The 26,644-nt window shown below is 36.4% G+C and overlaps 2 protein-coding genes and 1 long non-coding RNA gene across 3 annotated transcripts; all 3 read left to right on the top strand.

Annotated features, from left to right (window-relative positions):
* The first annotated feature begins 318 nt into the window (after positions 1 to 318).
* LOC103449824 (polyol transporter 5-like) lies at positions 319 to 3,687 on the top strand. Its single transcript, NM_001294104.1, is given in 3 exon segments — positions 319 to 595; positions 916 to 1,262; positions 2,349 to 3,687. Coding segments are annotated over 3 exon segments (1,608 nt in total). The 5' UTR covers positions 319 to 444; the 3' UTR covers positions 3,459 to 3,687.
* A 14,450-nt stretch (positions 3,688 to 18,137) lies between these two features.
* LOC139188335 (uncharacterized) lies at positions 18,138 to 19,517 on the top strand. The gene is made up of 2 exons (XR_011571707.1): positions 18,138 to 18,307; positions 19,052 to 19,517. It is a non-coding gene; the product is annotated as an uncharacterized lncRNA (long non-coding RNA).
* A 2,056-nt stretch (positions 19,518 to 21,573) lies between these two features.
* LOC103449825 (putative polyol transporter 1) lies at positions 21,574 to 24,937 on the top strand. Its single transcript, XM_008389148.4, has 3 exons — positions 21,574 to 21,987; positions 22,211 to 22,557; positions 23,516 to 24,937. Exons 1-3 carry the CDS (start codon positions 21,831 to 21,833, stop codon positions 24,626 to 24,628), a joined length of 1,617 nt encoding a protein of 538 aa, XP_008387370.1. The 5' UTR covers positions 21,574 to 21,830; the 3' UTR covers positions 24,629 to 24,937.
* Positions 24,938 to 26,644: the final 1,707 nt, after the last annotated feature.

The raw sequence follows: 26,644 nt of genomic DNA, 5'->3' as shown, positions 1-26,644 counted from the left end.
TTGAAGGAGATTTGCTAGGAGTGGTTATATATGATTGTACTTTTGATTGTCGGAGTTTAGGTATTATGTCCCCCCGTTGTATATTTTCTCAGGTAATATAATTTGGGCGTGAGGGCCTAGCCCCCCAGCTTCGACTGGGTTCCAGCCCTCGTTAAATATTTTTTTTTTAACATATGTTTTTGTATTAAAAATGGCACATTTTGAACTTTCGCACTGGGCACCCAAAAACTCAGGACCGGCCCTGGCTGTGAAAATGATGTCAACTTTTTGGTCTATTTAAACACTGCAGCTCCAACTCAACACTTGCACAGCCACTAGTATTTCTGCTATATCTCCTACTTATATCCACACAAATCTCTCTCCTCCTTTCTTCTCTAAATTACACTTCTGCAACAAGAGACCCTTTGCTAAGCAGTTGTCCAGTCTCAATCCCTCTCCAGGAAGATGGCTGACCGGACAACTGACGATAATACAGTCTCCAGCCAACCCCAAAAAACCATTGAAGACTTTGATCCCCCACAGAAGCCCAAAAGAAACAAGTATGCCTTTGCTTGTGCTATTTTGGCCTCCATGACTTCAATCTTGCTGGGTTATGGTAAGTAAATATGCTTCAAACTTTATTTTCTTCATTGTTTTTGCTTCTTTTATGAAGCAATAGTAGAACTGGAGAGAGCGTTCGAACTCAGACCTAAATTTGATGAATAATATTCTTAACCAACATAGCTACAATTATATTACATAATCTTAAACCGTATAATTTTGATGTCCCTTTTCAATGTTTTATGCATTAAAGAGATTAATGGAGGCTAATTAATGCTATTTCCAAAAGCATGGGAAGCACTTATTGCGTTCTAGTTTTTTACTTTGGAAACAAAGTTGTCTCCATGCATGTGTTGATGTTGGTTTTATCTACAGATATTGGTGTGATGAGTGGAGCTGCAATCTACATCAAAGACGACCTCAAAATCTCCGACGTGGAAGTCGAGATCCTCCTTGGTATTCTCAACCTCTATTCACTCATAGGCTCCGCCGCCGCAGGCAGAACTTCAGATTGGGTCGGCCGCCGGTACACCATAGTCCTCGCCGGAGCCATCTTCTTCGTCGGGGCTCTCCTCATGGGATTCGCCACCAACTACGCCTTCCTCATGTTCGGCCGATTTGTTGCCGGAGTCGGCGTCGGCTACGCCCTCATGATTGCTCCGGTGTACACCGCCGAGGTCTCTCCCGCGTCGTCACGTGGGTTCCTGACGTCCTTCCCAGAGGTTTGTTTTGTTTGTTTCTTACGTTGTCCCTTTCGTATATCAAAATAATCTTGGATATCGTTTAGAATTACTTTCGGATTGGATCCAAGTCCAACTACCCAATTGTGTACCCTTCACTTTCTTTGACTTTTCAATTTTGATGTAGCTCAAAACATTTTTGCCTATTAGGCACCAGGCTGGCATGTTAGATAACTTTTTTGCCTGTTAGGCACCTGCCTGGTATGTTACCTAATCTTGGATATTCTCTAAGGGAAAATGCTAAGAGACCTTTTTCAGACCATGTTTTAAAAATCACATGGTGTAGAGTGGTAGAGTTTATTTTGAATTTTTTATTAAAAAAAATTTAATCATCAACTGTTACATATTATATATTATTTATAAAATATAGTCTAACAAGATGCTCTCTCGCATCTAGCAACACCCTTTTCCAATTCTTTCAAAAAAGCAGATATTGCCCACTTTACAAACAAGCAAAGCTAAGAAGACAAAGTTTATCTTTTTTACGTGCACTATTTTTGTTCTCTGGATCAAAGTAAAAATAAAAATAATTAAAAAGGAGAAAACAGTCCGGAATTTATTTTTAAAGTGATGAAAAATTATTTCCATGCAATCTTTTTAGCGTTTTATATAATCTTTGGTAATTTTCATTGTTAAATTAAATAAATCAAACGAAAACTATAAATAAGAATAAACAAAGATTTGTTAAAGGCGAGTATGTGTTATTATTTCCATCAGATGATTTGTTAAAGGCTACAAAGAGTATGGTAAACGTTTGACTCTTGGCTTAGTGTATGTATTGTAAATTGTTATCCGATTACCCCTTTTCTTTTGTATTTTTCTAACAAGGGTATGACAAATAAATAATATTTTCAAGAAAGTTACTTCTTACTACCAATTTACCTAGCTTTTTTAACAACGGCAGTGCAACTTAGAACCTTCAACAAAATAAAAACTTAGAGCGTCGCTAAGCTAAATTATCATGTGCCAAAAGAATCATCATAATCCGTACAAGTATGTCATCATGATTTTTTATCTTTTAGGCCAGTGGCCCATTGTATATTAACTGAGTTGAATTTTCTTTTAAAGGTATTCATCAATTCTGGGATATTGTTGGGCTACGTCTCCAACTATGCCTTCTCCAAGCTCCCAACACACTTGGGGTGGCGCCTCATGCTCGGCGTCGGAGCAATCCCTTCCATCTTTCTCGCCGTTGGTGTCTTAGCCATGCCGGAGTCACCTCGTTGGCTCGTCATGCAGGGACGGCTCGGTGACGCGACTCGTGTCCTCGACAAAACCTCAGACTCCAAGGAAGAATCTATGCTACGCTTAGCCGACATCAAAGAAGCCGCGGGAATCCCCGAGCACTGCACCGACGACGTCGTTCAGGTCCCTAAACGCAGCCAAGGCCAAGATGTCTGGAAAGAGCTGCTCCTCCATCCAACGCCAGCCGTTCGTCATATTTTGATCTGTGCCGTCGGTATCCACTTCTTTCAACAAGCCTCGGGCATAGACGCCGTTGTTTTGTACAGCCCCAGGATCTTCGAGAAGGCGGGGATCACCAACTCCGATAAAAAGCTACTCTGCACCGTGGCCGTTGGATTCGTTAAGACCGTTTTCATCCTGGTCGCCACCTTTTTCGTCGACAAAGTCGGACGGCGTCCGTTGCTTCTTGCCAGCGTGGCGGGGATGATATTGTCGTTGACGGGGCTCGGCCTAGGCCTTACGATCATTGATCAGAACCACGAACGGATCCTGTGGGCCGCCGTTTTGTGCCTGACCATGGTTTTACTCTACGTCGCGTTCTTCTCGATCGGGATGGGCCCCATTACGTGGGTTTACAGTTCCGAGATCTTCCCGTTGAAGCTACGTGCTCAGGGGTGCAGTATCGGTGTGGCGATGAACAGGGTGGTGAGTGGGGTCCTTTCGATGACTTTTATTTCATTGTATGATGCCATCACGATCGGTGGGGCCTTCTTTCTTTACGCGGCAATCGCGTCGGTGGCGTGGGTCTTCTTTTTTACCATGCTCCCCGAAACTCACGGCCGAACCCTAGAGGATATGGAGGTCTTGTTTGGCAAGTTCCACAAGTGGAGAAAAGCTAATGCACTGCTCAAGCAGAAAAAGAATGCCAGTCATGGCGACGGTAACGCTAACAACGGTCAAGTACAATTAGGAACAAGAGGGCAAGTTAATTAGATTAGTGAGTGAATGTGATCGATCATGTGGTGGAATATTCTACGTAATGGCTATAGCTCTTTGCCAAAAAAGTATTGTATGCATCGATTATATGTAACACGCACGATAAAAGTATGTTCCTCCTCTTACTCTGCTCCAAAGAAGGAGAGGGCAATCGACCCCATAAGAAAGAAGGATTGTGTGCAATAAGAAAACATAGTTCAGATGAAATTCCATGTGTATTTTACAAGTTTGTTCTTCAAATCTGTTTTATTTGCGACTTTTATCTGTTCATCGAAAAGCAATGAGAATATAGTTTCAAATTGACCAATTTTAGCAAAAGTTGAGGAATGATACTAATTAGGCTTAAATGTAGTACAGGTCTTTAATATCATGTTAGTTTCATTAGTTTTTGAACAATTGAACTTAACAATGTGTTTACCATTGGTACTTTACACGAACACCGTCTATTTTTCCATTAAATTTAGAGGTATATTAGGAATTTCATCCTACATCACTAAAAATAAATTTAAAAATTAGAAATAAAGGTCGTACCCAGTGCACAAGGCTCCCGCTTTACGCAGGGTCTGGGAGAGGTGAATGTCGGCTAGCCTTACCCCCATTTATGGAGAGGCTGCTCCCAAAATTTAAAAATTAGAAATGAGAAAGAAAAAACAACCTTAAAAACCAGATTTAAAAAAAAAATTGAATATGTATGACGTTTTTTCGTAGTTGAATATGTGATTTGTTAGTTGTTTAAGTTCAACTACAATTCGATCTCCTCCCAACTTTGACATTGCATTGCCTAACATTTAAAAGTTGTTAAAGTCCAACCATTTTCATTTTGTATTTTTATACTTCAAATTCATTTTGTTTAAAGTTTTTTTTTTTTAACAAATAATATTATCTATACTAAGGGGGAAGAGGTGGGCTTAGCCTCACAATAGGCTAGCAATAATGTGTTTCAAATTTTACTTTGTAGAGAATTGAACCTAAGATCTCTCACTTGCAAGTGAAGAGGAATACCACTAGACCGTAGTGTTAAGTGGCATTTTGTTTTTAAGTTTTAGATATTAATTTATAAATTTTCATTTGTTTTTCAGCTTCTTCTATTGTTTTTTGAAGTTTTCAATTGAAGTTCTTAATATACCCTAGAATTAACTGAAAAAATACGTCGTTAATGAAAATGACCAATGGGACAACATAATGTTAAGTTTGATAACTAAAAAAATAATGGGAGAGTGTAGAGATTAAAATTAAAGGAAAAATAATGAAAATAGCTTGAAAACTTTGAGTTTTAATAATAAAGACAAAATACAGGGTAAAGTGAATAGTATCAGAATTGACTTTTTAGTGTAAAAATATGATTTTTCGTTAAATTGAACAATACCTAAAACTTTTCGTTAAAGTTCTCTAAAATTAAACTATAGGTAAAGTTCAAGACTATTCTTACCGTATAAAGCCAACTGAGTGATGCTATTTTATTGATATATTTATGGGATAAGGATCCTCTGTATGTTTTTTTCGTACAAGATTATACAAGGCTTTTGAATTCTAGCAATCGAACAAATCTGAAAGGTTAACAATGTGCCACGTTTTTAGTGAACTTAAAGTACTTAAATGACTTAAAGTATTTTTAGAAAAATTATTTTTTAAACTAATTTTTGGTAAAAATAAATTTAATGTTTGAAAAAACACTTGAAGTTGCAAGAAGAATAAAATTGATACTTTTGCGGAAGCATTTTAAATACTTTTAAAATCTAAAAATATTTTTTAAGTTGTTTTTAATCATTTAAAAACATTTTTAAACGAGCATGTACCCATGTAGTGCATTCTTCCCAACTTTTTCTTCTCGACTATTCCTCTACCACCACTGCAACTGGCAATTGCATGTATCCTCCGAATCGGCTAGATGCAGTTGAGTCCCAGATCCGAAATCCGAAATCCGAAATCCTACATCGCACTTCCTAATATACAGCCACCAAAATACAGGAATTTCGCCTTTAATTTTATTATTATTATTTTTTTGTTAGAATTTATTTTATTACTTTCTAATTAATTAAGTTGTAGATCAAATGCAATGGTGATGATCGAGAGTATTGCACAGACATGCACGGGAAAAGTCAGGCTGAGGACGTGCAAGATCACGTGGACCAATAGTTTTTTTGCACACGTAAAATATTTTTTTTGGGGGGGTAGAGCAAGGGACAAAACTCCAATGATCACGTGGACCAATAGTACTTTTCGCACACGTAAAATATTTTTTGGGGGAAGAGCAAAGGGACAAAACTTCAATAATTGAGAAAGGAAGGCAGTTAAAAATGAAAGAGATAATTACTTAGAGATCATACTTCTTAAATCACATCATATGATGATTGATAAATGAATTTTCATTTTAACAATATATAAAAAAAATATCAATCGCACAGTAAAAGTATTTTTTTTTCAAAACATAGCAATACCAAACCAACCTTAAAAAGAACTGTGGTTGGCCATAACCCTGGAAAATTTTGACAAAACCTTGAGCATCCATTGCTTTTTTTTGGGAAGAATGGGGAGAGGACCACACGGATTGCACATGGCCTCTGCAATCTACATATGAATAGGATTCAGTGTCGTTTACTTGTTTTAACCTTCTTGAGAAGGCAAGGCTCAGACTTTCTGCCTTTAACGTCGAAGTCGTACTCCAATATTACAGAGACTTATCGGGAAGAAGAAGATTTTAAAACCCTTACCGTTTAATCTTGGTTTTGGTATGTGAGGATGTTTATTGTTCCATTCAAAATCTAGTTTCGGACGAATCCTTCATCATTTTCTTTGACATCAATATAAAATATTTCATTCCTCCTATGTTGGTAACTTGAACTGCCGATATTTCATCATTGGTTGGACGTCCTATCGTAATTACGGATGTGTATTAATTGTACAAGTAATTATATTGTTTAAGGAAAATTATATATTTTAATAGCTAGTGTCTGGTCCCTACTATCCAAACTTCCTAGCTTTGCCACTGTTCTTTTGGTGTTGGAGGTAGCTTAACTTATTGTTTGTCTGGGTTTTTTTTTCTTTTACTTTTGGGTGCATATGGCATTTTAATTTTTTTTTTTTTTTGCACATCCAAATGGATCTCAAAGTTACTTCATATTTATCTATTTTTTTTCTTGTGCTATTTTTGCATTTTTGTTTTGTCTTATGAGAAATTTACACATTCACTTGAACAATGACAGAGCCAAAATTTTATGTGTGGGAGACCCTTTCACATATTTAGGTAATTTAAACTCAGAACATGAGATATTAGAGTAATTTGTATAAAAATTGAAAGACCTTAAATTCATTAAAGAGGACTAAAAACATTGCACAAACCCAAAAACCCGAGTATGAGGTCAAGAGTAAGCAAGAATTTTTATAAAAGATAAGTTAAGGCCAGGAATGAAAGAGAGTTTGGATTGAGAACACATTTGAATTTTATGAGTATTAGACTGATATGCAGCAACAGCAACATCTATTATAGTAGCAAGAAGAAGAAAAAAAGGCAAGATGTATCAAAGATCATTCTGGTCCCTTAGTGGCTTCGCCACTGCATTTGAGCTCGTAAGCTAATGTCTCTTCTTAGTTCCGGTTGCGGGTGGGGTTTAGGGTAATAGGATTAAAACCGTTTACCTTATTAAAGTCATAGCAGTCATTGATGTCTTCTAGCACCATGCTCTTCTTTTAGACATTATTCCTATACTAAAACCCAAACTCGAGTGTACTATTCATGGACAGTAAAATGGCGCAAATGTTGTTCTGGCTGGCTTTTGTTTGGCTTCTCTACAGTGAAAATGCATTTTCCCCCTTCCTCTCCAGATGTGATCCCTGGAAGACACATTGTTATCTTCTCCACTAAATGTTGGGAATGCAGGCATCTTGAAGTTGAGAGGAAAGGGATTATGCTCATCAATAACTTCGGGTAGGGCTTCTAATAAGCGATTCTAAATAGCGGGCGAGCTTGTGGCTGGGCATTCCTCACCACCATCATTCTTAACTCAGGCAACTCATCTTTGAGTTGTTGGCTGGCTGTATTATTAGGCGGGGTATGAGGAGGCAGTACCCACTTCAGGCTACGAACGTTGCCTAAGTTAATCTCCTTTCTTGGCTCGGGCTTTCTCCACTTGAACTCCCTTCCTTTAATGACCATTGGCGATGGCCTATAAGGTGGAGGTTTGTCTGCTTTAATAAGCTGTCATTTCCTGCTAGATTCCCCGATTAACTGGGGGCATCCCATACTTCGTTCTTTCTTACCCGCTATGCCCCCTACTATTTAGTGAAAATAGGGGGTCGAGCAACTCTGCTTCTAGCATTTCTTCCAATACTGGCTGACTAGCTCCTGATTCTTCTTTATCATTTCCTTTATTCCTTTTTTTTCTCAAGTAAAGGAAATAGAGGAATAAATATTCATCCACAAGTCTATTTTCCCACATGGTTTCTCTAGCATGATCATTTTCTGAGGTAGGGTACTCCAGATCCAGCCTCCTTTGCAGATGTCCTCTTAAGGAATAGAGTCGGCTTACTTCTCTATTGTTTGTAGAGAGTTTCTCTCCATGCTCCTTATCACAACCATCATACAGTAGCCTGCAAATTTTCATTTGTGACCTTTTCTCCTGATTTCTCAGAAGGGGTCAAGTTTTCCGTCAAGGCGGATCCTTGCAAGTCTTCTAGGAGATTTGCCATGCTAGATCTTAGTGTATACCAGGGTGATTTTTGCTTTGATTCCCACCTAAATGTTTGTTCCTTCCTTTATCTTTTTGGCATACAAGATTTGTGGTCCCAGTGGGAGTGCCAAAACTATGTTCAAGCAGGAAATCCAGCTGATGTGCATTCCTGGCTCAAGCACATAACTCCCTGAGGAGTTGGCACTTTGGTTGATTGTCGGGCTCCTGCTTGTCGCAATGCTGCAAGAGGAGAACAAAGTTAGTTCTGAAATGCGCCTTTATGGGGCCTTAAGTGTAGGCCTTGAAACTCACAATCAAAACCAACTAAGTGCTTAGGTGTGTCACTGTCATCTCTGTATGGCAAATGTAGAACAAATGTGTTTTAAGTAGATTACTTGTGCCCCAAGTTATTTATGACTTCTTGTTTATCAAAGGATTGTTGTAGATAGGTTAAGTCTACATTAGGTTCTTTTCTATGCCTTGAGATTAAGGACTTTTAGTTATCTTGTATGTTTAAGGGGTGAAGGTCCAAATCTGATCAAGACATCAGTTTTAACTCATTTCAATCTTCTTGTGACAATAAAACCATTAAGTGAACCAGATCTGAGAACTGATGGGGCTTTGAGTTATTAAAAGACTGGAAACAACTTGATTATAAACTGGGAATGCATTATGACACCAGATCTATTAATTAAAAGACAAAACAAAGAGGGTCGGGCAAGATTTCACCTTGCCGTGCAAGGTTAAACATCTTGCAGTCTCTTTTCTTTGCAGTTACAAAGGGATTGAATACTAAAGGGGGATGACTGGTAAAGAGTTTATACAAGAGAGATCGATACTGCAGCATTTAGGAAAAGGTAGCAGAGCTTTTACATAGACAAAAGATGTCTTTCTAAGGAAATATAAGGCTAAAAGGGTGTAGAGTTTGGACAAAACATGGCTTTCTGGGTGTTTGCTTGGTTGAGAGACAAGTTGTATGTTTATTTGATTGGTTGAGTGTCCTTGTCTCTGGGCCCTCTTCTTCCTTTTATAGATGAATTAACCTGACTTGTGTTGTTTCTGTTCTTACCCGAAAGCAATTGGTTGGGAACCATTAGTATTTTACATGCTATGCCATTCATAAAGTGCTTTTGGGCCGAGAGTTGATGGATTTCCATCGATTGTCACTTCCTTTGTAAGCACCTACTCTTTGCATTTAATGAAGAGCCATCATGTTGTCTCGAAGTGGACATTTGGGCTTCGTGCTGGGCTTCGGGCAAAAACTCCTCTTATAGAACTCTTTTAGGCTTTCTCTCCTTTAAGTTCAAAGTTAAATATTAACCCAAACAGTTGTTGATAAGAAACAGATATTGGCAAATAAAAGCAGTGCCTCAATAATCGAAATCTTATCTTCAGGAAGTGATGAATTTATTGAGAACTATTTCAATACAAATATCGCAAATTCACGAAATCACGAGATCTGTAGGCAGTATTTATGTTGCTGTTCTATACTTGAGCGGGATTTGCTTTCCCGAGAAAGGTGAACATTTTTTTAATTTGTCTTTGCATGCTTGAATCCTAATTGTGCCCTAAAATTCCCAACTTGTTTTAAATCAAATAATAAATGACATGCTTTATACATTCATGAGTTTGGCTTATATGATAGATATGGTATAAGGTATGGAAGCAATGTCCTAAATGAGGTTAGGCTAAGGAGACTTGTATTCTATAGATCAATTAATCCTTAAAAAAAGTTCCTTGTCGTTTGGAAAGTCAACTAGACACTGACTATATGAAAATGGCGGTGTATATCACATTAAGGTTAGCATGATCTCGTGCTACGTGTGTGAGACACATGGTGGATAAATATGTGTTTGTCTATTAGACAAGTTCACTAAATACTGACCGTGCAAGAAGCGTAAATGTATGGATGCTTACCAAATGTTAAACACTACAACGCTTATGGTTGTAAGTAAACAAATAGTTCTCAGATCTGTGACATCTTAGGTATCTTATGCTTATAGTTATGAACTTTGATTAGAGTATAACTTTCGCTAATTAAAATTTGTTTTATTTTCTATAGAGAAGAATCATGTTTACAGTTATAATTCACAATCAAACCTCGATAACCAAATGATTGAACAAAAGAGTTAAAGGACATCTAGGGAAGAAGCTGTTCTAGACCTAGAGATAATTTTGATCCAAGTTTCCTTACTATCATTGGTTCAACGATTGTAGTAAACTTTATCCAACTTTAGATACTTGATCAGGGGCCAACTATCATGTATGTAACACACTACATGACATGAAGGCGGATGGAAATCTAAAACTAGGACAAATATACATGAGAATAGGAAACGATTTACAAGCTTCTGTTTGCACTACAAGCATGCATATTTTAGGCTTCCCAATGGCAAAATCTTCATCTGACATAGTGCTTTTTCATTCTGATATGTATTTACAATATTGTGTCGCTTCCATATCTGAATTTAAATAGGTACTTTGTGATCCATTGTGATTTGAAGTGTGACAACACATTTAAGAATGAAATAATAGTCAATGGTTACCTACACTACTACGAAAAGGCCTTATTGTGTCGGTGGTTGGTGTTGTTTTTATAAAACATAGTGGTGCTTAAGACATTACGACACCTACTTTACATGGTGTCGGAATTCTATCACTTATAACCGACATAAATTGTTAATGTCGCTTATAACCGACATAGATTTTAATATTTTTTTAATAGTGGTGTCGCATTAAAAAAACGGTGTCGCTTTTAACCGACATAATGTCAGTGTCGGTTTAAAGAAGACTGGTGTCGCTTTTTTCCGACACTAATGATAATTTTTAACTATTTTCTCTATCACTCCCTTCCTCTCTCCTTCTATTTCAAAATCAAAATAAAAAAATTTCTCACACTTTGTGTGTGCCAATATGCTAGTAAAAAAATTTCTCAAAAACAAAAATACAAAATTTTCTCACACACCACGTGTCAGTTGTAGCCTACATAAGTTTTCATTTTTATTAAATATTTTGAATGCGTATCCCATAAAAATAATAGATTCACTACCACTTAAGAGTTTATTCATACTTTCATTAACTATGACATAAGATTTTGTGGTATCCACTTGTGTAAATATTTTAAATTCACAATCAAATTAGTTCATTATATTCATATAGGATCAAGGAGTGTAGCTGTAAAAAATCATCAAAATCGAAGTTAAAATAACCGTTAAATCGTGATTTTTCATTGATAACCGTCAAAAAGTTTTGTGCCGTTACTTGATCTATGAATGCTTGTTTTTTGCGATTTTTGGCGTATGCGATCTCGAAGCATATACAAAAAAGTTTGACGGTTGGATCATTGAAATTAGTTTCGTAGGATGCGTATTCCATCAAAACGATAGATTCACTGTAAATATTTTAAATTGAAGATCGAATTCATTCATTGTATTCATATAGGATCAAAGAGTGTAGCTATAAAAAATAATCAAAATCAGAGTTAAAATAACCATTAAATCGTGATTTTTCGTTTTATAACCGTTGAAAAGTTTTGTCCCGTTACTTGATCTCTGAATGTTTGTTTTTTTGCAATTTTTGGCATATGCGATCTTCAATTTGAAATATATATAAACATGTTTGACGGTTGGATCGTTGAAATTAGTTTCGTAGAATGCGTATCCCATCAAAACAATAGATTCACTAACACTTAAGAGTTTATTCATACTTTCATTAAAGTGTAACATAAGATTTTGTGGTATCTACTAGTGTAAATATTTTAAATTGAAGATTGAATTCATTCATTGTATTCATATAGGATCAAGGAGTGTAGCTATAAAAAATAATCAAAATCGGAGTTAAAATAACCGTTAAATAGTGATTTTGCATTTTATAACCGTCAGAAAGTTTTGTTCGGTTACTTTATCTCTGAGTGTTTGTTTTTGGCAATTTTTTGCATATACGATCTCGAAGTTTATACAAACATGTTTGACGGTTGGATCGTTGAAACTAGTTTCGTAGAATGCGTATTCCATCAAAACAATAGATTCACTAACACTTAAGAGTTTATTTATACTTTCATTAACTATGACATAAGATTTTGTGTTAACCACTAGTGTAAATATTTTAACTTGAATATCGAATTCATTCATTGTATTCATATAGGGTCAAGGAGTATAGTTATAAAAAAATCATCAAAATCGGAGTTAAAATAACCACTAAACCATGATTTTTCGTTTATAACCGTCGAAAAGTTTTGTTCCGTTACTTGATCTCTGAATGTTTGTTTTTTGCGATTTTTGGCGTATGTGATCTCGAAGCATATACAAACAAGTTTGACGGTTGGATTGTTGAAATTAGTTTCGTATGATGCGTATCCCATCAAAATGATATATTCACTAACACTTAGAGTTTATTTATGCTTTCATTAAGTATCCACTAGTGTAAATATTTTAAATTGAAGATCGAATTCATTCATTGTATTCATATAGGATCAAGGAGTGTACAACAACAACAAAGCCTTTTCCCACTAAGTGGGGTCGGCTATATGAATCCTAGAACGCCATTGCACTCGGTTTTGTGTCATGTCCTCCGTTAGAACCAAGTACTCTAAGTCTTTTCTTAGAGTCTCTTCCAAAGTTTTCCTAGGTCTTCCTCTACCCCTTTGGCCCTGAACCTCTGTCCCGTAGTCACATCTTCGAACCGGAGCGTCAGTAGGCCTTCTTTGCACATGTCCAAATCACCGGAACCGATTTTCTCTCATCTTTCCTTCAATTTCGGCCACTCCTACTTTACCTCGAATATCCTCATTTCCAATCTTATCATTTCTTGTGTGCCCACACATCCCACGAAGCATCCTCGTCTCCGCCACACCCATTTTGTGTACGTGTTGATGCTTCACCGCCCAACATTCTGTGCCATACAACATCGCTGGCCTTATTGCCGTCCTATAAAATTTTCCCTTGAGCTTCAGTGGCCTACGACGGTTACACAACCCGCCGGATGCACTCTTACACTTCATCTATCCAACTTCTATTCTATGGTTGAGATCTCTCTAATTCTCCGTTCTCTTGCACGATATATCCTAGGTAGCGAAAACGGTCGCTTTTTGTGATCTTCGCTAGATTGCTCCGATCATTAGTGTGGATAAGTATATAAATGGATATAGATAGGAAAGCAAACACAAGATGTACGTGGTTCACCCAGATTGGCTACGTCCACGGAATAGAGGAGTTCTCATTAATTGTGAAGGGTTTACACAAGTACATAGGTTCAAGCTTTCCTTTAGTGAGTACAGGTGAATGATTTAGTACAAATGACATTAGGAAATATTGTGGGAGAATGATCTCGTAATCACGAAACTTCTAAGTATCGGAATGTGGTATCGTCTTGACTTGCCTTATCTGTCTCACAGGTAGATGTGGCATCTTCTCTGGAAGTACTCTTCCTCCATCCAGGGGTGGTATCTGTAACTGGTGGAGATGCACAAGGTAATGTATCAATTTCACTTGAAGCTTACTTGTAGTTTCAGGCTTGGTCAAGCGCGATACAAACCATGTAGTAGGAGTCCCTCAAGTTGCCGAGCTAGGGGATTTGCTGAAAGAGGTGACAGACAAGGTAAGCAATCAGAGCTCCGGCTGATTGTTCACATTCTCCCTATCTTGCAGGCAGCATGAAGGATAAAGAGAAGAAAAATGAGAAGAGATGATATGGGATACTTTTGCTTTTGAAGAAGTAACTTTCCACAGGCTTATTCTTGAACTGAGCTGGAGGGTTTTCTGGTTTCCTCCAGAGTATAAGGCCGACTGAAGAATTTGAGGGTCAAAACAAGTCCATCAAATCTATAGTACGTTCGACCCTACTGATATGGGATACTTTTGCTTTGACAGAGTAATGGATGTATCGGCACGTGTGCTGTTACGCTTGTCTCCACATGCTTCCTTGTATCCTTCTCACTTGCCCTATCTGTTCCTCAGGCAGATGCGGTATCTTCCCTGGAAGCATAAGATGTTGAAGATGAGTACTCGAGAGCAATGCCAGGTAAGTAAGTTCCAGGCAGTCAGTTCCTGGCTGGAAGCTTGATTCCAAGTGCTGACTGATTGCTCTCTTTCTCCTTGTCTTGCAGGTAAGAACAAGGCCAAAGGAAAAGACAGGGAAAAAGCATGATATGGGATACTCTTGCTTTTAACCCTGATGATATGAGATATTCTTGCTCTAGTATAACTTGTTTGCAGAGGTATTATCGGGGGGAAAGAAAGCTGAATATTTCGAAAGGCTTCGTTGAGAGTGCCCTCTCATATATGAGGAAGGGTTGAGCATTTTTGCAGGTCTGTCTGTCCGTTGGGGATGGAGGTTGACATATATAGGAGTCTCCTTAACAACAAGTAGTAATGCTATTCCTTTACCCTGTCAGAGCACTTTGAAAAAGTGGTCTGTGGTATGTGGAAAGCTGATGTTGCGTGTGAAGATTACAGACAGCTTTATCCAAGAAGATTATAGATCAAGTAACGTGATTTTTTGTTTATAACCGTCGAAAAGTATGTGATGATATCAAATAGTCTAATTAATTATTTTATGTATTAATTAGACTATGTTTCAATTCGTATGTGATGATATTTTATCATAAAATTATTTTTTTTATTACATATTTTATTTATTAAAATCTTAAAATATTATATGAGATAACATTAAAAAAAAAAGCGATGGTTTATTTTTTTTCTTTGGGTGAAACATTTTTTTTTCAAAATAGTTTTGTGTCGCTTTTATCCGACGCCATTGGTCGGATTATTTGAAATACTTAGCGGGAATTTTTCCGCTTGTATCTCTTAATTGAGTGGTGTCAGTTAAAAGCGACGTAAAGTGACTTGGGAAGAGAAATTCAATCAGTCATTGGGGAAGGGGACAATCAGTCTCAGTGTGTTAGATGTGCTGTCGTTTTTAACCGACGTTGAATGACACTACGTGTATTTCAATAAAGTGTGTCAGAATCTAGTGTCGGTTATAACAAACACCAAGTTTCACTAAACCGACGTCGCCTGAACTTCAATAAAGTTTGTCATGCTTCATTTAATTGGACGTGCATATCAGTAAAGACTATCAGAATTTGATGTCAGTTTTAATCGACACCAAGCTTAATTTATTTCGACACTAGTGACTTTTATTTCGACGTCATGAAGTCAATGTCGGTTTTAACCAACGCCAATTCAGTATCCATATTTAAACCCCTTCTTCCCCATTTCATTCGTGCCTTTATATATGTCTTTCTCATTCTCCATCCCCATTTCATCCGTGCTCCATCTTCCCCGTGCGTCCCTTTCTTCCCCTGTGCTCCATGTTCCGGTGGCAGTGAGCCAATCCTCGTAGAATCTACCAGCTGAAGTCTCTCACAGTGTCCCTCTTTAAGCCGCCGCGTCAAATCTTGCAACTCAGATCAGCTGCCGGGTCATGCGACTCGAAAACAACATCGTAGCTGTCTTTCTTGCGTACATCGTCCTTCAAATGAAGGATGTGCTCATACGGAAGGATTTGACAGTAGTTGGATACCTCTTTCTCAACCTATAATTTACCATCAGTGTCACAGAGTTTGTACCGCTTAAGCGTGACAGCAACGCCGGTGACAGTGTTTTTGGAAAAGTAGGCTCTGCTATCCTGATCTTGAACACCTCAGCTCCGACGATGTACTTCTCCCTGGGTGCTTCTCTTATCACTCGGCCTGGACTTCCTTTGATTCAGCTAGCTTCGCGCCTTCATAAGCACGATGGTCTGCCGCTTCCTCGGCCGATTCGGAACCCTCTTCCACTTTTCCCAGATCCCAACATCTTCCACTACGGTCCACAAATGATTTGATTTTTTATTCATTTCTTGTATTATTATTATACTCTGCGAGAGTGCGACGTTCTCAAACATTTTATTCCGATTCGTGCGACTTCTGTTCTCTTTTCTTACCATTTTCTGCTGGTTTTGTTGCCAATTCTGGAATAAGGGTATAAATTTTTTTTTTTTACTTGAAGATTGTAGAATAAGTCAATGATAAACCAGTCGAGTTTGTTATGGTGGATGAGTTTTTGTATGTTATGTGTGATATAAAATGTTTTTTATGGTAGATAATTGTTATTAATTTTTATTAATGTTTGCTTTGGCCTAAAATATGTTGGGAAATTTTTTTACATAATTTTTTTTATTAATTAATTAATTAATTTTTATTATTAAAATATTTTGTGTCGCTTATGGATGACAGCACAAGAAATATTTCATGTATTGACATGTTAGGTAATGTTGGTTCGAACCGACAGTAGGTTTGATTAATTTATTATTTTAACTATTGATGTCGGTTAGGATCGACAAGGTTTGATATTTTAATTCTTTAATTGTTGCTTGACGTCGCTTAGAACCGTCATCATGTTAGAACTTAACATCGCTTCTAACCGACGTAATGTTGGATGTCGCTTTTAAGCGACGCTATTGTTCTTTTTTATTTTATATTACTTTGCTTATTGGTGGCGGATTAAAGGGACTAACTGACGACAATACCCTTTTGGTGACGGTAGCAATGGTGTCGCTTCACCTATCCGATATTGCACGACTTTCTGTCGGATTTTTATCAAAAATCCGACAATAATTGGGTTTTAAAGTCGGTTTTTACACCGCCACTAATAGCCTCTTTTGTAGTAGTGCTAGCGGCGCACTATTATATTCTTGAATTGGATGGAGGGATATACTGCAATACGAGTTTCAATTAAATCAGTGGGAGCAAACGAATTGGAAAGAGATGCATGCAATTCTTGCATATGAGTTTAGGTGAGAAGCGTTTAGAAGGCTTGGATACTGTAGAGATTAATCAATCTTAAATCTTCTAAATCATTGCCGGCTTGTGAGCCTTGTCTCATGGGAAAATGGCTCGAGTTCCATTTGATGGAGTTAACCAACAAGCTAGTTAGATTTGTGAGCTAATATATAGTGGCGTACATAATAATCCCATGAACACTGTTGCAAGAAATGGCTATATAGCTACTTCATCACGTTTACTAACGACACGTCAAAGCATGAATTTGGGTATCTTATAAAACGCAAGTCTGAAGCCTTTGAAATGTTCAAACAATTTAAAACTGAGGTGGAATTGCAAATTGAAAAAATAAATAAATAAAGATTCTCAAATCAATTCTTGGAGGTTAGGGGTGCAACTTAGATAGAAATATTTGCTTCCAAGCTGAAATATTCTAAAATATTATTCTTGATTAAATCCGAAACTAGGGCCAGCCCAGGCCTAGTGTGGGCTGGGCGATCGTCCAAGGGTCCAAAAAAATCGGGGGCAGCTAAATAATTTCGGGTGTTATATACATATATAATTTCATAAGAGTATAAATTTTTAAAATTTGGTTAAATAACTAAGAAGTTTAACTAGAACTAGTGGTTTATGTTGTTTAAAATTAATTAGGAGGTCATGTGTTCAAATCTCGTGTTATTTACTTTCTAATTTGTACAAATTTCCTTTTATAAGGGTATAATATGTAAAATTTGCCTAAGTGATTAAGAAGTTTAACTGGAAGTGGTGGTTCATGATGTTTAAATTAACATGGAGGTCCCTGGTTCAAAACATTATGCGTTTTTTTTTTATTTTCCATTTTTTATAAATTTAATAGTACTTTTAGGTTGCCCCAAGCTTCAAAAATCTCAAGACCGGCCTTGTCCAAAATTGAAATATTTCAAAGTATTCCTAGTAAAATAGTAGATGCTTAGATAGGAAGTGAGCGAACACATGTTTTGTTAAGTAGGACAAGCTTTTCACATAAGTAAACTGTGTCTAGGAAGCTTCTGGCACCTACTTAAGTTGTGGAGAAATTTCGACACTATGCGCCTTACTCGCAGTAAAGGTAGGCACCTTGCATGCAAGTCCCATACGAACTTCCCCTTTGAATGTGTTGCCACATACAGATCGTCGTATACAAGAATTTTGTGATGCAGTGAAATCAAGCTTGGGATTATTAAATTATCAATGGTTGTGGTGTGAAGTTAGGTTAGATTTGCCATTTTGCACCTTGAGAATAGCATTAGAGGTTGGGATATATCACCCTCATGAAAATGAGTGCAACCCTCCTTTTAAGAAGAAGGTTTGGGTGGGCAATGTGTTAGTTTGGTATGCTCATGTTCATGATCAAGATTTGGATGAGTTCCAATTTGTGGGGACTGAGAAGAGTGGTGAAGGTTAGTGCGTTGTTATTTATCATGTATTTTTCTTTCCATCTGTGTACTACCCTTTTTCATGAATTATTTACATATGTACAGTGTAGTGTTTTCTCCCCCTTTTCGTTTCCCTTTTCTGTTCAGCTGAAGTATTAATATTTTTACTCGCGCTGGTATAGTTATTAACTTATTGATTATTATTTGGAACGATGACTTATTTTAATGAATTCGTAATTTCTCTTCCTCGGGCATATATATGCCATTATACATTGAACATCATTCAAATAAATTGATATGTGAATGATAATCCGAATATTTATGATGACATTTCAAATAGTATACTAGCCATCTGGGGCTCTTCAATCTCATCAAGAAATGTGTTTCAAAGTACAGCTGCTTCCTTTTTTTAGCAGTTGTTCATCGAAGGAGGAAGATGTTTTTAACGTTGCGCAATATCATAAATGTTTCAAGATATTTCCTGGCGTCTCGTCTCTTTTCCAAGTCAAATTTTCCCATGAACACAGCGAAGCAAATTGTGTACTGTCCAGGAACATGAGTATATTTGGTTTGAGAAACTATCTGATTTAATGTCCGATTTAGCTGTTAAAAGTAGCTAGCATGTTTTCTTTTATAGTGTGTCGCCTCTTTTTGAAGCGGGTTGAAAGCTTCGGAAAGTTTTTTATTGGATCACTCTTTATTTCACCATCTTCCTGTAGTAATTTCCTTACTATTTCAATGACTGTAGTTATTCTCCTCTTGGTGTAGAAATTAACTGACGACCGATCGGTGGCATTGGGGGATCAGTCTTCAAAACTAGCCGGCGAAATTGGTTCTCTCTCTCTCGGGTCACCGATCACCCAAAAGGTGCTCACTGGTTCCCGCACTCTGAAAATGAGCACACTAGTACTTGATCAGTCCTATTTGATTATGAATTGTGAAGATGTGACGAAATGTCTCAAATTTGAAACTTACCATACCTTATAAGAGCTTGCAAAGAACTGGGTTATTCACTTCATTGCTAATTGAATTTAGAGTGTAATCCCACCTTCATAATAAGTTCAGAACATTTCAGTTCAATTTCTTCATGTTTTGGGGTTGCTTATTCTGTAATGTGTTTACTATCTAGTGTAAGTATAGGGAAAGAGCTCGAAACTTTTTTTAGCTGGGGTGACCTTAACATCTAGCTCTACTTGAGAAGATTTATGATAATAGAATATTTTCTATAATTTCATTCCTTTTTTTTTTCTTCTCAAATTTCATTAAGCCAACTTGTAGGCATTTTTTCACATCGCTTATCATTATTCATATTATTTAAAAAATTTCAACTAATCAATTAAAGTACTTAAATATATTAAATTCAAGTTATATATGTCTTTTACTTTATATTCATTCGAATGAGCATGAATAATATGTTCTACCCCTTTATGTAAGCATCAAATTTTTTGGGCAGCCACCCTAGTGGGCCTTTAGCTACCTTCGTCCTTTGAGTGTGACTAATTGATTAAGATTTATCTTGGGGGTATACCGAGTGAGAGAGAAATTGTGAGAGTGAGCGAGTTTTGTGGGTGTATTAGGAACTCCTTTAGAGACTATTGAGAGGGATTGAGACGAATGAGGTCACCAATGTGTTTGTGGAACAAAGAGGAGCTGGGAAAACATTATTCTTTTTGTCTGACATTTCATTGTAACCCACAAAAGCTTTCGAATGTCATTGGTTTCTACAGTTGTCCGAATTCAGAAGACAAATTATAAGAGAACTGGTTGGAATTCACCTATTTTAACGACTGTATCAATAATAGTATATGTTTGTGTTGCAGGAGTAAATAGAATTACTCTCTGAATTTTTTTTTTTGTTAGCACTCATTCGATATTTGAGTTGTACATAACTTATATTACAGCGATTCATTTTTTTTTACTAAATAAACTTGAGAAACTACAATTTATAATTTGCTACACACCTATTAGAGGTGGAATATGCTCTACTAATCCGAAGGCTTGGAGTGTTTGACCTCAGCATGATGATGGTGAATCTCTCACTTCATTTTTCATACACCAATCACTTTAATAGTTAAAAGGCTTGACATTGTATTGATTTGAATGAGTGAATGAGTTTCCTATTTTTCTTTTTTCACATAATTAAAAATAGGGATACTTTGGATGTGATTCCTAGTCCCTAACACTCTTTGACTAAAACCTTAATGGTATTCAAAGTTTGATTAAAGTTCCTTAACTTTGTACACCTCATTATAGTACTATTAATATTAATATTTTTATAGTTTTGACATTAATTGTTTGATATTTTATGAGATTTATAATCCTATAAATTTAAAATTCCTCATTATAATACTATTAGAAACGGCTATAATAAAAAAAATTCAAACATTTTGATTGAATAAATGGATAAAAACTATGTAACAATAAGAAATAATAAATGCCAAAAGAATGTATCCATGAGTTAAAAAAATTGGTACATTTTACAAAAAAAAATTGGTACATTTCACATATAAAAAAGTGGTACATTAATAAAGAAGAATAGGTACATTATAAATAAATTAGGGTACAAATAAAAGATTAAAAACTTGTGAGTACAAATGAAATTTTAAAAAATATGGGCGCAAAAAGAAATTAATACATGGGTACAAATTAAAACTAAAAAAAAAATTACAAATTAAAAAAAAAGGTTGCAAATTAAAAGTGGATACAAACTAAAAATATAAATATATGATACAAAATTTAGCCATGGACACAAATACAAATAAAACTTTAAAAAAATAAGGGCACAAAAAGAAATTAATATATGTGTACAAATTAAAACTGAAAAGAAAATTGGTACAAATTAAAAAAGGTTTGCAAATTAAAAATAGGTACAAACTAAAAATAAAAATATATGATAAAAAATTTAGCCATAAATATAAATATATTAATTGTAACATTTTTAACCGAATGAATATATTTAGAAATAAAATTATTTTATTATTGAAATAATTAATGATGTTATTAATACCCAATAACCTTGATAAAAAATTAAAAATGAATAAGGTTTTAATCAAGAGAATAGCAAAATGAGGGATATAAACTTAATTTTTCCTTAAAAATATTTCAAAATTGAGGCTGCGGTAAAATATGTAAATTCTCTTATCCAAAATGAGTACGTTATCTTTAAAGAAAGAGTCGGCTGGTCATCGCCCCACGTAGAAAATGAAAACGGGAGAAACACTGTTACTAATTTATAATTTTTTGTCGTTTGGTTGGACGAATATGTTAGAGGGATGGAAGAACTGGTGGGAAGAGAGAGAGAGAGATGCAGAGTGGCTAGTAGAGGAGTTGTGACTCACGTATCTATTTATATGCTATTAAGTGATGTTAGCTTTTTTAACGTCTATTTAAGCCCTCATCATCTCAAGTTCTCAAAACATCTGATATCCTCTTAAGTCTCTCTCTCTCTCTCTCTCTCTCTCTCTCTCTCTCTCTCTCTCGCCCTAAATTACATCTCTGCAAATATTAGGATCTATTTTTCCCCTCCACATCTCTTTTCTCTGAGAAGATGGCCGGCCGGAGAGCTGAAGATAATGCCGTCTTCAGCCAACAAACCGGGAGCAGAGGCCTCTCAGACTTTGATCCCCCAAAGAAACCCAAAAGAAATAAGTACGCCTTTGGTTGTGCCATTTTGGCTTCCATGACTTCAATCTTGCTGGGTTATGGTAAGGATATGTACTTCAAATTTTGCTTCCTTAGATTGTTTTTAATTATTATTAACCCTCCAAAGTAGTCGTATACACTTTTGCTTTAATGATAAAAATACATGATAAATATAAAAATTGAGTCGCGAGAAAAAATTCTTAATTTATTGAAGCAATTCGTTGTCATTAATATTCCAAAAGTTATATTTTTGCATGTGTTGATGTTGGTTTTATATATCTATAGACATTGGTGTGATGAGTGGAGCTGCAATCTACATACAAAAGGACCTCAAAATTTCCGACGTGGAAATTGAGATCCTACTCGGTATTATAAACGTCTACTCCCTCTTCGGCTCCGCCGCTGCCGGAAGAACATCCGACTGGATTGGTCGCCGATACACCATAGTCCTTGCCGGGGCTATTTTCTTTGCAGGAGCTCTTCTTATGGGATTCTCCACAAACTATGCCTTTCTAATGGTCGGCCGGTTTGTAGCTGGGATCGGCATCGGGTACGCCCTCATGATCGCTCCTGTCTATACCGCCGAGGTCTCGCCGGCGTCATCTCGTGGGTTCCTCACATCTTTCCCAGAGGTTGGTTTATATGCATCCATAACCGCTATATCATTTTCCATAAAGCGAAACAGCCATAGTACTAGAGCTTATCACAAGTTCACAACCCAAAGCACAGGCAGCATGTTGGTGAGACCTACCACATGCATGCCTTCAATATTTTTAAGAAACAAAAATGTTATTCTTATCATTTATTTGTACTATTTTTCTAAAAGAAATGGCACTCACATGAGTTTGTGGTCCCTACCTCTAGTAGAAAGGAGTTTGTGGTCCCTACCTCTAGTAGAAAGGTGCTACAAACGAATGGGTGGTATGTGCAACATTATTCTTAAAAACATTATACAAATATAAGAATTTCGATATGTCAGGAGTTTTTCTTTTATGTGGTTTTTCATGAATTTCTTTTATTTTCCCTCCACATGAAAACAAAATTAACAGTTTATTACTATAAAATTTGAATAATTATAAAAGGATAATGTTGGATAACGCGTTATTTGCAATGTTTTTTTCTCTCATGCACTCATTTTCTTGGGTAATGTTAGGGAAACAAAATTTTGTAAATAATTATTTGTAATTTTTTCTCTCATGCACTCTTATTATTTTTTGGGGTAATAGTTAAGATGACTAAATTTGTAAACTAAATGATATGTAAGTTGATGATTAGATTATTATTTAGTTAACGTGTTTATTTCTTATTGCGGACACATTATTTAATTGCAAATTTAGTCTACAAACTCAATCTACCTAACACTACTCTTTTTTGACATATGAATTGTATAAATTTAAAGAAAGTTACATGCTAGATGAATAAAATATTTTAGAAAAAAAAAGAATTATGATGCGAAAATCACTTTTGAAAAGCTTGAAATGATTTATTAGTTAAAGAAAAAAAATTGTGGAATGCAGATATGAATTGATTTTGTTTTTATTATGAATTGATTATGTTTTCACTAATTTGATTTGTGTGAATGCATAATAGGTCTTTGTCAATGTAGGGATACTGTTGGGCTACGTGTCCAACTATGCGTTCTCGAAGCTCCCAACTAACTTGGGGTGGCGGCTCATGCTCGGCATCGGCGCAGTCCCCTCCGTTTTTTTGGCCGTAGGCGTCTTAGCCATGCCGGAGTCGCCGCGCTGGCTCGTCATGCAGGGACGGCTCGGGGACGCGACACGTGTTCTCAACAAAACCTCAGACTCCAAGGAGGAGGCTCTGCTTCGATTAGCGGACATCAAAGAAGCTGCTGGAATCCCCGAGCACTGCACCGACGACGTCGTTCAGGTCCCCAAACGTAGCAAAGGCCAAGACGTCTGGAAAGAGTTGCTCCTCCATCCAACACCAGCAGTTCGTCACATTTTAATCTGCGCCGTCGGTATCCATTTCTTTCAGCAGGCCTCGGGCATCGACGCCATCGTTTTGTACAGCCCAAGAGTCTTTGAGAAGGCTGGGATAACCAACTCCGACCACAAGCTACTCTGTACTGTAGCCGTTGGATTAGCCAAGACCGTTTTCATCCTGGTCGCCACGTTTTTGCTTGATCGGATCGGACGGCGTCCGTTGCTTCTATCTAGTGTTGCCGGGATGGTATTTTCCCTCGGATCTCTTGGTGTCGCCCTTACAATCATTGATCAACACCACGGGGCTAAGATGACGTGGACTACTGCACTGTGCTTGACCATGGTAATAGCGTACGCCGCGCTCTTCTCTATCGGATTGGGGCCCATCACTTGGGTTTATAGCTCTGAGATCTTTCCGTTGAAGCTACGTGCCCAAGGCTGCAGTATGGGAGTGGCGATGAATAGGGTGGTGAGTGGGGTCCTCTCAATGACGTTTATTTCGTTGTATAAGGCCATCACAATGGGTGGGGCCTTCTTTCTTTACGGGGGAATTGCTGCTGTTGCATGGGTGTTCTTTTATACGATGTACCCGGAGACCCAAGGTAGAACCCTAGAAGATATGGAGATCTTGTTTGGTAAGTTCCACAAGTGGAGAGAAGCGAATGCAATGCTCGAAACGAAAACCCAAGTTAATCATGGCGATGGCAACAATGGAACTGGTGCGGTCGAATTAGGTACAAAAGGGCTAGGTAATTAGATTATAGGTAATTAGATTAGTGTGATAAGTAGATGATATAATGGTTAGTGCATTTAGTTCTTTGACGAAAATTTGGGTAGGCGTCGGTTATATAATGTACCTCCTCTTAATCGGCTATATATGTAAACGGGTTTCAAACCTCAGAGACAGAGGAGAAAAGGGTTTGTTTTCAATATGTATTGTACAAGTTTGTTTTCCATGCATTAGCAAGGGAAAAAGAGTGTTTTTGATGTGTATTGTACGAATTTGTTTTCATGAGCATGTAGAAGAGTTTGTCTTCAACGTGTATACAACAAGTTTTCAGTTCAAGTTTGATTTCCATCACCAACTTCTTTTTGTTTCTTAATCTTTTAAAAGCAATGAGATTGTAGCTTAACCCAAAAGTCTTTAAGCATAGGCAAGAAGGAGAGCAGGCCAAAATGAACAAAAAATCTAGCCGAAATGATGAAAATAATTCTTTTCTAGAAAAAAAACAAATGACTCCTGCATTTTTTGTTCACCGCTCTAAAAGTACCTACTCATAACTTCCCACACCTGTAGTATTTGTATATGTTACAAGAATTCCTACTTATTCATATCTTTTCCATTTTTCTGTAAAAAAAGTTCCAAAAAATAGCAACAATACATAAAGGCTTTTTTGCTAAAAATAATCTTTGAGATTTACATAACTCCTTATTTTGGTCACTGAGATTTGAAATAGATAGAATTAGTCCTTGAGTTTGTCTACAATCAATCATTTTGATCATTCTGCAAAAAAATCTCCATAAAATAGGAATAAAATGATAAGAATACCCTCAATTTTGATCAAATTATTTTGGCATATTGTTTATTAAATTGAGGATAATTTTGTAATTTTGATCCTTTTTAACATAATTTTTCACCCAATAACCAAAATGATTGATGGTGGACAATCTCAATAGCCATTTTTATTGATTGCAAATCTCAGTGGACCAAAGTGAAGAGTTATACAAATTTCAATGACCATTTTAGCTTAAAAAGCCATACATAAATGTTCAATTCTTTAAAATAGGTTTTGTTTCAATTCTTTAAAGGGGCTTTTGGATCTAGGTCCAAAAACATAGGTAGTTTTTGGGACTGAGTCCAGTTATCCAATTACATATTTTGATATCAATTTTGCCCCTTCAGATAAAAATATTTAATTTCTTTAAATTTCTTTATCATTTATTCAGTTTTTAAATTTTGAATATTTAAACACTCATACTAAAATATTATCTAATAAGTACCTACTATTTATGAAGAAAACAAAACCGATATAATTTAGTAACTACCTATTGTGTAGGAAGAAAGATGCTTTATACCTACAAAGCATATATAATCTACCTGCAAATCAAAAATAAACTACCCATTATATCGGAAGAAAAATTCTGGAAACCTACATGGCGGAACATAGAAATATAAATATGATATAATATACCTCCATTAAAGGAACGAATTTGGAGGGAAAACACAAAAATATCACCCATGAAAAGACGAGACAAAAAAGAAGAGGATTGATTCCATGATCTAACGAAGGGAATTGTGTGGAAGAAGGAAAGAAGGAGGGATGAAACGGACTGGGGGTTGAGGTAATTATATGGCTATAACTAATCCTACAATTAAGGGATTAGTTAAACCACAAATAATCCCATAATTAAGAATTTTTTGTGAATTTACTACAATTTGTAAGCCTAAGGGGTAAATATGGTACAAATCACAAATAAGCATACGTGGAATCTCAATTATTGGATCTATTTCAATGAAGTGGACTAATCCTACTAATGACTCACAAAATTGGATCTATATCAAGTTATCCCTTCTTTAAAATAGGTTTTGCGTAAGTCTTGGATAACCATCACCAAGTAAGTTGATAAAACAGTAAGCATAAAATAAACAAATTTTGGATTCTAGTCCCTAGCTAGTTACATTTTGGGAGGCCATATGTCCCCTAGCCTAGCCTCATAAGTCATACCAGAAGTTAAGCTCTTCCAATCAAACCCATAACAACGGTTATTAATT

Source organism: Malus domestica, chromosome 10 (genome assembly GCF_042453785.1).
Source record: "Malus domestica chromosome 10, GDT2T_hap1".
Lineage (NCBI taxonomy): Eukaryota > Viridiplantae > Streptophyta > Magnoliopsida > Rosales > Rosaceae > Malus > Malus domestica.
The sequence above is the reverse complement of the archived record's forward strand: the minus strand, read 5'-3'. Positions and strand labels throughout refer to the sequence as shown.

Bases quoted from the DNA above. Each gene is read 5' to 3' on its own strand.
- LOC103449825 (XM_008389148.4), top strand. From the start codon at position 21,831: ATGGCCGGCCGGAGAGCTGAAGATAATGCCGTCTTCAGCCAACAAACC. The intron at 21,988-22,210 runs GTAAGGATATGT...ATATATCTATAG, and splicing joins TTCAATCTTGCTGGGTTATG to ACATTGGTGTGATGAGTGGA. The intron at 22,558-23,515 runs GTTGGTTTATAT...AATGCATAATAG, and splicing joins TCCTCACATCTTTCCCAGAG to GTCTTTGTCAATGTAGGGAT.